General features: G+C 39.1%; 2 protein-coding genes across 6 annotated transcripts in view; one reads left to right on the top strand and one right to left on the bottom strand.

The window, feature by feature from the left end:
* Positions 1–3,674, bottom strand: part of Dram2 (DNA damage regulated autophagy modulator 2) — a 21,776-nt gene extending 18,102 nt beyond the window's left edge. Inside the window, exons 1-3 of one of the 2 annotated variants that reach the window (XM_005357162.3) lie at positions 3,567–3,674; positions 2,565–2,672; positions 1,709–1,779 (exon numbers count right to left, since the gene is read on the bottom strand). The gene's annotated coding sequence lies outside the window, so the exon portion shown is untranslated. The remainder of the gene's footprint in view (positions 1–1,708; positions 1,780–2,564; positions 2,673–3,566) is intronic. The other variant, XM_005357161.1, reaches the window with a different exon arrangement.
* Positions 3,675–3,720: 46 nt separating this feature from the next.
* Positions 3,721–13,940, top strand: part of Cept1 (choline/ethanolamine phosphotransferase 1) — a 41,005-nt gene continuing 30,785 nt past the window's right edge. For 2 of the 4 annotated variants that reach the window (XM_005357159.3, XM_013349941.1), the window contains exons 1-2: positions 3,721–3,812; positions 11,366–11,772. In XM_005357159.3, coding sequence (XP_005357216.1) covers positions 11,434–11,772 — 339 coding nt within the window. In that variant the 5' untranslated portion in view covers positions 3,721–3,812; positions 11,366–11,433. Of the gene's footprint in view, positions 3,813–5,288; positions 5,483–5,555; positions 5,587–11,365; positions 11,773–13,940 lie in introns of all 4 variants that reach the window. The other 2 variants (XM_026784071.1, XM_026784069.1) reach the window with 2 other exon arrangements.

The following is a 13,940-nucleotide window of genomic DNA, read 5'->3' as shown; positions in this document are numbered from 1 at the left end:
AGGAGGCGGAAACTTTTTTTTTCCTTTTTTTCAATAAACAAAAATAAATTAAAAAAAAAGAAAATGTGCTTTGCATTTAAAAAAATATAATTTATTCAGATTTTAGATGTTTGGGTAAAAGGTATGCTCAAAACAGTTTGCTCATCCCACTATTAGTAGAATAGCTTCCTCCCTATTCTACTGTTGTTGTTTTTTTTCTTCTTTTAGATCCTTCTTAATATTCAAAACACAGCAGAGGGCTGGAAAGACAGTTCAGTTTAAGCCAAAACCCATGTAAATAAAAGCCAGGTGGGGCATAGCTTAGAGGAGGAAGAGACAGGATTCCTGGGGCTCACTAGTCAGCCTAACCTACAGGGCACATTCCAGGCCAGTGAGACATTTTATCTTTAAAAGGGTGTATGACAGCTGAGATTGTCCTCTGTCCTCAACAACCACATGCATGCATGTGCACCAGCACACACAGAAACATGTACATACACAGCAGAAAGCTGTCTTCTACACACAACCTGTGCCAATCTCTCTGCATGACAAGTAAGCACCTAACTTGCGCTTCCCTAGTTCTTTCCTTCTATAGTATAAAGGTTTAGGAAGGTACCTGAAGTGAATGAGCAATTCACTTCACCAATTGCAAGAACAGGGATCATCCATCATCACTTAATACTGCCTGAATGAACAAAAAACGAACATCAAATCATCTTAACTCTAGTAGCTGGTCTTGTATTTTTTATTTCAATAAGCAGCATTATCATTTCTCAGATTCTTGGGACTTCACGGTCACTCATGCAGAGAAGGCTCTCTTCAAAATCCTCACGTTATCCCTAAATAATGACAATTCTATTCTGTAAGTCACTTATTCCTTTCTTCCATCCTTCTGCTCACTGTCCAGTGTACCCACTCTTGTTTAGATTCTCCATTTCTGGTTGAACTACTCCCCCCCACCACAAACCCCTCAATCTGCATTTCCAAATTAACTATTCCCCTATATAACACCTTTTAAAAAGTAAAACTACATGATACTGGGCAAGCCCCAAAACTCATCCGAGGCAGCTTCTCCTGTGAGAAGTGGAGGTATTTTGAGCACAGAATGCACCATGCATGCAGTACTAGAAAAGGACATGTACCTATTTAAACTAATATGTAAAAAAAAAATGCAAATTTCAGTTCCTCTATTGCATTCATCACAATCCAAATGCTCAGAGCAGTCTAGTGGCTGGCAACAAGACAATAAAAGTACAGAACGTTTCCTTATCATGGAAAAGTTCCAGCAGACGATGCTAGATAGTTATTGTAAAAGTTACTGTGACAAGGGAAGGAACTAACAAAATGGTGAAGCAATGGGTAGTCGCTTTTAAGTAGTCAAATACTTTAAAGCTACATTTATGTATCGGTGTGTGTGTGTGTGTGTGTGTGTGTGTGTGTGTGTGTGTGTGTAAATTTTACATGCCAAGTTAAATTTCAGGACTGTTTAGGAATGTTTTCTCCTTCTATTACGTGTGTCAAAGGGATTGAACTCAGGTCTTCAGACTTGCTGGCGATTATCTTACATGCTGAGCCATCTTGAAGTGCCAGTATTCTTTGTTAAGCAGTCTAAAAGAATAGCTGTTTCAGTGAGGTTTGCTAAAATACTAAGTCAGATAACAGATATTAGGAACTACTATAAGTGGTCAGTCAATACTTGTTCCTTTTTACAATGTGAAAGATAAATTACCTATTTTATGAGTTCCCAAATTTTCTGTCTTCAGAACGGCACAAGCTTCTTTCTTTCGCAAATCTTGAAATCTATGTACAAAGGAAATATGTTATTATTTCAACCACATGGTTTTAAGTAGCACAGTTCTTAGTCAACAAGCAGTATCTGGGGCCTGAACATTAGAATGCAGCACTATGAACAAAATGCTTTTCTTTATGGAGCTGATGCTTGAAATCTTTAATCTCACTCACATAATTAAGAAAATGTTTTAATTGTAGGAAGTCAATTTTCTTATTGTTTATATTTCCCTAACCCCTAAACACACTGTGGTTTTTTTCTTTTTTTTTTTATTCCACAATTATGACTTTCCAGTTACTGGATTTCAGGCAATTTAACTTAATTTCTGGATACAGTATTCTAATTTGAATTATGAGTATAAAATACTATAATGATTTATAAATTTTGTAATGGTAACTACCTGTACGTGGCTGGGCATAAATTTCTTCGAGATATGATGTATTTGTAGGCTTTTAAGATTCTAGCAGCTTAAATAGACAGTTTAGAGGCAAGGCAGGGCTTAACATATTGTAACAGTCTACCAGAGACAACTGAGAAACTAAAACGCACAGGATGGGTGAGGAAGACTACTAATTGCCCATGGCCTTCACCCCCATAAGCTAAAGTCTGAGAGCAATTTCAGACCAAGTAGATTAGAATTATAGAGGTTAAACATTTTAAGAAACAGTCAAGAATCCTTTTAAAGACACGCAAAGCAAACAAGAGGTCTTAAGTTCAATTTCCAATACCAAAAAAGAGAGAAAGTTTTAAAATTACTTAAAGTTAAAATGTTAACAAAGCATTTTGCATCTCTCACCCATCTTCTCTGCTTTCTTTGAAGATCCATGAATCAGAAATGCTGTTAAATTATTTTTCACATTAAAGAGTCATTGGTAATAAGATGAACTTCTTTATGTGGCGACAGCTAAAGAATATAAAAAAAAGGCAAACTCTGGATGTTCCAAGTGAACAAACAGGGGGCCCGGGCTCGTTTTCAGAGATACACAGGACCATCAAGTCCAAAACAAAGCATAACTTTCCTGAACTCTAATATGGCCTCTTGACAAATGTAATATTTTCTAATGGCTAATCCTAAAGCCTCCAGTTACACGGCCAAGAAATGAGACTTTGAATTTGTCGCACTTGAGTACTTCTTTATAAATGAAAATTGGGAAAACTTAGTCCTGTTTCGCTGTTGTTCAAAGGATGGCGACTGCCAGGATTCATGGGACTAGTAATTTCCTTTTAGATGGGGGCCACTCCCTGAAACACAATCAAGGGCTGCAGACAGAGCTCTGTGTAAACACAAGGTCAAGTTTCGAACTTCCCCAGCCCCCACCAGTTAGAAATAAGGGCTCAGGGATGACAAAAGGCACTCAAAGGTTTCGTTAGCTGCTTGAACAAAAGCAGAGTGTTGTTAATACTTTTTTTTATTTCTCCCTATTATACCCTCCTCCCCCCAAGTCTGGTAGTACAAGAGCTGAGCTGTGCCTGGGGCAAGGAAAAGAAAAGAGACACTAAGCTTGACACGAAGCACCACTTGGGGGCACGCTGGTGGTGGAGGTTCCAAAGAGAGAAAAAGTGGGGCTCGGAGGCCTCAGCCTGGTCGTCCTCCACCGCGACCTGTGGGTTCCAGGAGCTGGCCAGAGAAGGGTCCAGTGCACCGTGAAGCTCTCACCGGGCCAGGTGAGGCGCGCGCCCCGCGCGGCGATGGGGGCTCGCGCGGCGCCCTCGCCTGAACCTTGAGAGCCATCTTTCGACACAGCCTCCAGCTAGACACCCCGGCTCGGGGCTAGGCCAGCCATTCTCCCCCACCCACCTCTAGGTCTTCCTTTCTGTCCGGGACCCGCCAGCTCCAGCCTCAGGATGCAGACCCAGGCCGCTACGGGAGTCAGGGCGGAGCCCCGGGGCGCGCTCCCGAGCAGCTCGGAGACGCGCAGCAGCCCTCGCCGAGCCTCCGCTTTACGGCAATCGTGAAAGTGTCGTGAACGTGCTGCCGCCTATCCGTCACTCAGTCGCCTGGGCTCGGAGTTGCTATTTCTAGGCTTGTGCTTGTTGGGTCGGGGTAAGGCTGCGGGGGCCCGGCCTGGGCAAGTGGCGGGGATGTCGCTGACGGGGTGGGGTGCGTTTCTCCCGGGAGGAGTGGAGCAAGCGCAGGAGGTGGCTGCGGACGGACTAGTTGAGGCGACCGCCGTCCTTGCTGGCGCCCGGTGGCCTCGCGCGCGGGGTTGTGGGGAGGGCGAGGGGCGACGCTGGCGATGCTGAGGGCTCTGGAGTCGAAGGTGGAGGGGCGCCTGCGCGCTGTGCGAGCCGCGGGTCGCGGGAGTCAGCACCCCAGGGTGGCCCATGACGAGCAAAGGGCTGGGGCGCTGGCCGCGCGGAACCGACCTTGCCTGACAAGTCCACACCCTCCTGGCCCGGTGCTGCCAAGTCCACGAACCGTGTAGCATCCTGTGCGGTCTTTACCTTCCCTTTGGAAGGCGGCGGTGAATGTTTCCTGGCTTGGGCCACGCTTCTTGTTCAGCCAACTTTTCTAGAAATTTCAGCCCATGTTGACAAGCTCAGAGATTGCCAGCTAGAGTTTATTTCAGTCGCGTTCTTAGAAGGAGATTGCCGGGGTTTGCCTGTGTTCCCAGGAACGCCTGGCTGAACCTCAAGTCTTAACATCTTACCGAGTTTGACTTTTGCTATTCGGTGCTTGGCATATTGTTGTCATGTTGTATCATTGCTATAGAATATATGGTTTTGCTAAAACTCTTCAGGCACCAGATAACAGTCCATAGTTGCTTTTCAAGAAGTATAAGGGCTTTATCCGTGAGTAGTTAGAATAGTTCCTTCCTACTTTAGGACTGTCAGTGATGTGTTCAAATACGTGTGTTGAATTGACTGACTCAAACTCAAGGTAAACGGTATACGACATTTGGAACATAAGCAGTTTAAGACTATTGGTGTTGGAAGCATTCCAGAAGTCTGAAGTTACAAATCATTTTGCTGTGTATTAATCTATGTTGAGAAACTCTAAGTTCCTTGAACAGCTCAACTGGTTTTCCTTTGTAAGAATCTTTAGGTAAATCTGCCTCAGATTACCAGCAAGTGCATTTTATTGCGTAGCACTTCCTTTTCTAGGCTACATAACTTGCGCTTTAAACTGGCTAGAAATGGTGCTGGTGTTCATTTTGAGGGTCATGCTTTACTCTTTTTTAAAGAACAGAAAAATGAATAAGACTTCAGGCTCCTCAACCCCTTATGAAAGTTCTTTCCCTTATTAAGAAACACAAGATTTCACTTAAGCAAAGCACCAGCTATAAGCTGTGTTACACAGTATTGTTGGCTTCCAAGTGTACAGAAAAAGCTTCCCCCCCAAAACTTGTTTTATGTATCATTAGTTAAATGTTAAACATAATAATTTTATGATACATAAAAATAAGATACAGAACAAATAAATCATTTGTTAAATAATGCTGAGCTTCATCTTGTGACCTTATTAATTTTCTTTTCTTGCTCCTGTTTTTCTTTCTCTTTCCTTTGCTCTTTGTTCTAGGGTCCCTTTCTTAATAGTTCTGCTCTTAGTATTTTACTGTAGTAGTGGCAGAGGTGGGCAGGCTATATCCTACTGGATTCCCCTGACAAGATTGCAAACATACTGCTGAATCAATGCAGAGAAAAACTTGGCACCCTTAAACATGGTGGGGGGAGGAAGAAAAGTTCTAGAATTTCATACAAGTTGGATATTGCGTAAGTTTATCTTACGATCTGCTCAACAGTTTTCTGTTTCTGCTTTTGTTGTTTTAAACGTGATAATTATCAGATGCATGGATCTCATCCATGACAGGAATAAGGTAGGTGGGATGCTGTTATATATGTTCTACATGAATGGCTTGAAAACTTACAAATTGACTGATTTTAAGTAAATGTGTTCATTAAGTATCATATATATATATGTATATATATACATATATATACATATATATATATATACATATATATCCATGCCTACAGAAGGAAAATGCTTTGTTAGGTAACATCCCCTTTATGCTCCAAAAAGCTTGTTGCCTCGCATATGATATAATTTAGTTGAGGACAAAGCCCACTCAGCCCCCACTCACACAGCCTTTGCATTTCCTGAGAGTGTAGGCTTGTCTTTCTAGGCCTACAACAACCAAATGCTCATTAAATACTAGAAGAATGATATTCAGTAAGTATTGATTTTCATTCTAATGTCAAATACGGTATAAGATTATGGGGGAAATAATGTTAAGACAGGAACTTGGAGAGCACTGTGGGGGCAGGGGGAAAAGACAAAATCAAGCTCTACAAACAGAAAATTTTCAAAGTAAGATAAGGGCTACATGAAAGCAGGGCACTTGAGCCAGGTTGTCACAGGAGGGAGGGTGTTTACTGAGTACAAGGGGAAAGGTTGTGGTAGCTATTAATATTATAAACTGAATTTCCATAAGCAACCTTTTTTTCATTTAAAATTACTTTCATAATTATGAAAACCTGTTCTCACTTAACAGGCTGTACTCTGAAATTGTAGGTTTTGTTACAAGTTCCTTGGCAGTTTTCCGCTAAATCAAAATAAAATCTAGTACTTCACCATAGCTTATGAACCTCTGCAGTCACTGATGCTTCAGACTTCATTTCCTGTTCTGCCTTTGTGGTCTCTCGGGTACCTGAACAAGGTACACTTTACTTCCTCATTCTCCATTTCTTGGACTGTTCTTTATCCTACTCTTAAAATACCTAGTTCCTTCTTTTCTTCTGAGCTGGTCATAAAAGCTTCTTTGCTGACTTCCACCACTATTTAAAATGTATATATACTTCCAACTCTTCTCTGCCTCAACACTTGATTTTCTGTATGTCTGTTATACTTTGTAGGGCTACTGCTTGCTTCTCAGGTTTTAATATTTGTTGGGTGTGGGAGCTCAGACCATGTGTGTCTTGTTCACTATACCCACATAGTAGACACATTTGGAACTTAGAACTTTTCTCTTGTAAGCGCTACTTTGGTGTCTAGGCTAATCAACAGTAACTTTTACTTTGCTGGGGCTTTTTGTTGTTATTGTTGTGATTTTAATTTCTTATGTAGTAAGAAAGATGCTTTCTATATACCTTTTTGGACATAGGACTGACTCCATACAAAGTTTTCAAGCAATTCAGATACCTTTTGGTAATATTAGTAATGTCATCCCAATTTCCATTATTGTGCTCTTTGATCTTCCTCTTCTAAGCTTCCTTTTGCTGCTGTCTGATTCTTTGACATAATTAGCTTTTAGTTGGATAATATTCAGAAACTCATGGTTTGTTGTTTTCCCATTGGCAGTAGCCCTTCTCCCCTGGGATTATGGAAGGAAAGGTGGAAATGACCTGGAGCCCTGTCAACCACCTCTCTGGCTATTGGCATGAGTTGAAAGTAGAGTAGCCATCAATAGTCAGTGGCTGCTTGTGCCTGAATTCACAGTTACAGTGCTGTTACTAGTAGCTTTACAGAGACTATGTTGCCAAATCTAAAGATTCAAAAACTCATTGTCTTTTTAAAATGTATGACTAACATAATGGCTAGGTAAGAAACAATTTGTCAAAAGTGTGTATTTTTAAAATGAATAATAAAAGGTTAAAAGAAATTAGGCCACGAGAGAAAAATTCAGAAGAAAAGTATCAGTTTGTCAGCTAGTCCTGCCAAATGCTTAAACTTAAAACCATTAGGATCAATTGCTTGTAGCTATTCAGTGCTAAAATAGGCTAGTAGTCTCTGTGTACTGCCTTTAAAAGACAGTAAACAGAAGACAAATGAGAACCAAACAAACTGGGCCAACAAAATAAAAATTGACCCAACTAAACTTTTATTTATTTCTCTTTCAAGTGGAATTCCCTAAGAGCTGATTATAAATTGCTGAATATAAAAAAGGTATTATCCAGTTTACTATACAAAAATTGGCTACTGTAGCCAAACATGATGACAGGTGCCTATAATACTAACTCCCAGGAGGCCGAGACTTGAGGATTCAAAGTTCCAGGTCAGCTTGGAAATTCCTAGCAAATTCTAGGCCAGCCTGAGCATGCAGAATGATATCCCATCTCAAAATATGAAAGGAGGGAGGAGAGACTAAAGAAGTAAATTTAACTACTCTAAAGTAGGTGTTTGATGATCATATTTCAATCAAAGTGATAAACGATAGCATAGTTTTGTTTTAACATTTTTTAAATATTGCTGTTGTACACCACCTCAGTTGCTTAAATTGTATCTCTGTTTATTCTCTAGAGGTTTTTCCTTTTTTTTTTTTTTTTTTGGAAATTTGCTTAACTTTTTTTCTGAAACAAAAAATTAGAGATACATGATTGATGAGTGACAGAGGATTTAGACACGTAAGTAACATTAAAGTTTTGGGAAGTAATATGTATAGGGATATAGAAGAGAGGTCCTGGTCTGTATGTGACAATAACATTGTATCCAGTGCAAGGGTGTTTTTCCAGTCTTTACTACTATCTGCTTCAACTTTTTCCACCTTTTCCCCTGTCTCTTTCTCTAACCTATTATAAAGCAGCCCCTACTGCTTTCAACCAAGGCAGAATAAACTGGATCCTGCACTGTTAAGATACCTGAGATCCCATAGTGCACTGTTTCTGGGAACTTCACATTGCTTCCTGGATAGGTTTCAACCATAAGATCACAGTATCCCTCTTGGTAGGCCCAGTTGGTTTTTTTGCCACTGCTGTTTTAGTTCAAGAGTATCCTTTCTTTGTTTTGTTGTTAATTTTCTTGTGTTCTGCTCCTTTTATTCAGTAATGCTGGGTTCCTCACAAGATTCTTTACTCTTCTTTTTTTCTCTCCATGTTTAATCCGTTCAAGAACTTTCAGTTTTCTAGTTTTCAGACTTTGACTCTAAGTGAAATTGCATCTTCAGCTGAAGTAGTCTTTTGATTTCACTCAAAACATCTCAAACAAAAAGCTCTGTGTATCATCTAGGCATAATGGCATGCACCTGTGGTCTCAGCTACGAGGCTGAGGTAAGAAAGTATAAGTACAGATATTCAGGGCCAACCAATCTAGGTAAACATAACAAAATACTTTTTGTTGAAAAGCATTATTTTTGTACAGTATATTTGTTTTGTTTTGTTTTTTTTCGAGACAGGGTTTCTCTGTGGTTTTTTTTTTGGAGCCTGTCCTAGAACTAGTTCTTGTAGACCAGGCTGGTCTCGAGCTCAGAGATCCGCCTGCCTCTGCCTCCCAAGTGCTGGGATTAAAGGCATGCGCCACTGCCGCCCGGCTGTACAGTATATTTGATCACACTTTTCTCATCCCTTTCCTGACTTCTTCAGAGCCTCCTTAAATCCACCCAACTCCAGACCCCTTTCTTTCTCTCTTTAAAAAAAACAAACAAAAACTCAAGAAATTCACACTAAATAAATAAATAAGCCCTACAAAAACATGAAATCAAGCAGACCAATATGAAAGAAAATGCCCAACAAAGCAAAATGAGACAAAAAAAGAAATTCTACAAAAATTCCCTTTCATTTTGTGTTGGCCAGTTATTCCTGGGCCTACTCTGAAGTCTGGTTAATATACCCAATAAGACTCCATTGGAGAAAACCAATTTTTCCTTTGCAGGTAACTTCTTGGTTAGGCATGGGACTCCAAGTCCACTTACCCCTCTCGTTGCTGGGACCCCTCTGGTTGAATCTGTTCAGGCCCTGTATGTGCCGCCATAGTCATGGAATTCATATGTGTATCAGTTCTGTTGTACCTTTGAAAGACATTGTTTTCTCTGGGCTCATCCAGTGAAATCCTCTGGCTCTTACAAGTTTTCTGCCTCTTCTTCCACATAGACCCCTGAGCTAAGGGGAAGGGTTTGATGAAGACATCCCACTTAGGACTTAGTGCTTCAAAGTCTCGTTCTACACACAGTGTTCAATTGTCAGTCTCTGTGTTAGTTCTCATCTACTGTAAGAATCTTTGATGAGCGAGCAAGACACTGATCTGTGAATATAGCAGAATGTTATTAGGGGTCATTTTATTGATATGTTCTTTTACCAGAACAATAGTATTTTCTTTTTCCTTGTGCTGGTCTATCTAGTCTCTGGATCTTTCACCCCAGTAGTGTCAAGCCTAAGTTTCATCTCATGGATTATTCCTTAAATCCAACCAGAGAATGGTTGCTTACTGCTACAACATTCATGCTACTCTTACACCAGGAAAAAAAGGCTAGAGTATGGAGTATACTCTGAGCAGTGGAAGGGTTGCTTATCAAGTAGAAGGCTCTGGGTTTAATACCTAGGACTTCGAAAAGGAAGGTTGCATGTGTTCCTTCCTTCGCTGCCATCGTTCACAGTTCCCCTTTCACCCATCACTCCAAAAGATGACAAGTTAGAAACTTTACAGCTACCCTGTTAGACGTCAGTGGCGTGAATCTCTAGCTGCTGACTTTTTCTTTTACCTCTCTTACGAATCCTTAAGAGCTTTCTGATGATTGTTCTTTCTATATAGAAATTGCTGGTAGGCTGTCATTTGTACTAACCTTTTTATCTCCCTACTATTATCTGTCACCATTCATGTGCTAATTTTCAATTTTTTTTCTGTTTTGTTCTTTAGGATTAATATAGCTATCCTATCAATCTTGAAAAGATTCCTAAAATTATTTTCTTATATGCTTAATTACAATAATTATGTTATCTCTAGTCTTTTCTAATTCAGGTGCAGCCCTCCAGGGCATAAATACTCAAAGGTCCTTATGGCTGTCACTTAGTGCACTTACCTTTGTTTTCTTACTGCTTCACTTCCTCAGATCACCCTGCTGATACCCTGTGCATTGTGCTGTTTGCAGAACTTTTGTTTGTTTCCAGTATCACCTGTAATACAATCTGTATCCCCTTCTATCAGTAAAAGTTATCTTTTGATTTATATTTAATGGAAGCCTTGTATTTGTTTGGCCATCACTTAATAGCTATGTGAACATGTTAATTAGTCTCTCTCTATTAGTTTCTTTTTCCTGTAAAAGTTAGGATAATTAGCACACACATTTTCCACTCTCCCAGATTGTTATGGGGATGAAATTAATCTATTTCTACAGTATTCTTAGTTGGTATAGATGCTTAATAAATATTATCTATTATCATTAAATTAAAGTGTAATTTAAGTAGATAGTGTTGTAACAAAGTGGTAGTACTTTCTTAGCATGTGCAAGGCCCTGTCTAATCTGTTCAACATTACAAACATGCATGTGTAAAAGATCACCTTAGTTAAGTTATTCATCTAATGATAATACTAATTTGCTAGTTTAGCACCTTATTTTCCATCCACACGTGTATCTGTATGTACATCTGTGTGTAAAGTGATTAGGCTTTTTCTAATGTCTCATTCCATTTTTAACTGAAGCAGTGTAAGATGGTCTGTGATCTGTAGAATCAGATAAGCTGTAAGGTATGAAAGTGCATGGCTAGTAATGTCCCATAATTTCACTTAAAGGAAGTTTATATACTTCTTAGTGAGAGTTAGAACTAAAATTAGATCCCTGTGGACTTCCTATTTGGTGTTAGCTCTGTTATGTTAACTTTTTTCACTTTAATGTATTGGAAATATATTGGTAGCAATTGACAAATTTATCTCCCTTTGCTCCTCAGATAAATAGCTACAGAAGACCACAAAACAAGGTAAATCATTATCTCCAAGTAAAAGAAAACCAAGATCCATGAGTGGGCATCGGTCAACAAGGAAACGATGTGGAGATTCCCACCCAGAGTCCCCTGTGGGCTTTGGGCATATGAGTACTACAGGGTGTATATTAAATAAATTGTTTCAGTTACCTACACCACCACTGACAAGACACCAATTAAAGCGGCTGGAAGAACATAGATATCAGAGTGCTGGACGGTCCCTGCTCGAACCCTTAATGCAAGGATACTGGGAATGGCTAGTTAGAAGAGTACCCTCATGGATTGCCCCAAATCTCATCACCATCATTGGACTATCGATAAATATCTGTACAACTATTTTGTTAGTCTTCTACTGCCCTACAGCTACAGAGCAGGTAAGAGTGATGCCTTAACAACGGTGACATTTGTTATAGTTCAGGAACGTTGTAATTGGGAATCTAGGTCACTTCATATAAAGGCAGAATGTTCTCACAGCTATTTGTTAGCTGTCTTTATCCTATCACACTTTAATGAATTAAATAAGTCCTTCCTATTTGTACGACTGTTGCTTATCAGAAACTTGAAGAAAGGGAGATTCGAGATGACATGACTAAAAGCACAAGGAGTGGTACCTGATAACTGTGACCGGCAAAGGAGGCTGAGACAGAAAGGTCTTGAGTTGGAAGCGAGTGTCACTTCATAGCAAGTTTAAGGCAAGGCTGACCGGGCCATTTGTTCCACATGTGTCTCTTTTTTCTTTTAATTCCTGCTTTATTATACAAACATGGTTCTTACAGAGTGTGAATATATTTCTTGTTTCTTATTTTTTTAAAGACAGTCTTTTACTCAAAAACTGACGCTGGAGGCTGGCTTCAAACTCTATAACTTCCTATTCCATGCTGAGATTATAAGAACATGCCATTATACCTGGCTCATTTTCACAAATAGCTTGCTGTATATCAGTCAGGATACTTTGAGAGCAAAAACCAATACAGTTGTATAATGACATCACATTTCCTTTGAAGTGTTTCACGTGGGGGTACCTGGACTATTTCAAAGGATTTTGGTCTAGATTATGGATCCTTAATAGAAACAGCAAGTAGGTTGTTGATTGCAATGGAAGGATTCTAATAATCCTAAACCTGCTCTAGAAAGAAGATCAGGGTGTAAGAGAAGGTTTAAGAGTGACTCAGGCATTAATCATTTATTGAATACCACAGAATGTACTAGGTAACCATGGTTCCCTTTGTGATACTTTTCTTGTACAGTTTTCTTAAGTGATTTAGATTTACTTGAGACAGAATAGGAAATACTGTGATCACAGGGAAGTTTTCAAAATTGTGAGGAAGGCTTGAGGTGGAAAATGACTTCAGCACTCTTTCTGTGTTTTGCATAGCACAGTAATGTCCTGCAAAGCTGCATGGTAGAAATACTTGTTAGGCTCAGCCCAAGATACTGAAATAGGTGATGGCTGTTCTGTGGTAGATCTATCATCTCTGAGATTGTCGGTAAGATACAAAAAGTCTCTAACCCTTCATCTGTCTAAATCTGATTTGTAGTATTGTGAGAATTAATGTATTCAGTATGTCCAACATACAGTGTTCAGGAGATAGAAACTGAGTATTGTTTCGTTTGGGCAAAGAGATTAAGTATATTACTGTCTTTCTTATAACCCCCTCCTGTTCCTGATTTCTTCTCTGATGCATAATAAGTAGAATAAACAATCAAGTCCCTATTGAGTTCTTTGTGTTTTGTTTATTCATATTTTAAAATCAAAAGCTCTGTAAATTTAGCCCTCAAAAAAGTTTCAGTTCTTTATATTTGATTCTTTTGGATCTTTCACCAGTAGTGATGGCAAAGTTTTGTGGGCATGGGTTATGAATATTCTGTTCACTTTTATGCTCAAGAATTTTTAAAACTTTTTGCTTTTAAATGTTTAATCTTTTTAGATTATAGCATAATTGCAATATTTCTCTCTTTGCTTGCCTTCAAACCCTCTGCATGTAAATACCAATATTTCTAAGAGAAATGAGGTTCATTTTTTCAGTGGCTTCAGCTGGATTTGTTTTTGTTAGAAAAAGGAAACTTCCGGTCAATGAGTAAAGAAAGTAAGTTAATCTTTTCCAAATTCTTCAGGTAGAAATGGCAACCTTTTTTGTAAATGGGATACCAAAGTATCCCTTTGATCTGTTTGTTACTAAAATATTAAATTTTATCAGCTTGGTAGCTTAGATTTTTGTTTCTTTTGTTGATGGATTTGTTCTTGTTTTTGTTTTTTTGTGACAGAATCTTCTATGATTACAAGCATGTGCTACCTATCATACCTATTAGGATTTTGTTTTACTACTGTTTTTTAATTTTACATTTTTGGCTAGACAGGTAACTCAGTGGTTAAGATACATTATTGCTTCAGTTAGGCTCTTAGCACCCAAATCTGGCAGCTTACAACCACCTGTAACTCTAGCCCCAGGGGACCCAACATTGTATTAGTAGAAGTTAGTATTATCTGTTTTACTCATATAGACACACATATATACACATAATTTAAAATAATAAAATTAAT

Source organism: Microtus ochrogaster, chromosome 21 (genome assembly GCF_000317375.1).
Source record: "Microtus ochrogaster isolate Prairie Vole_2 chromosome 21, MicOch1.0, whole genome shotgun sequence".
Taxonomy (NCBI): Eukaryota; Metazoa; Chordata; class Mammalia; order Rodentia; family Cricetidae; genus Microtus; species Microtus ochrogaster.
This window is presented reverse-complemented; position numbering and strand designations above follow the sequence as displayed.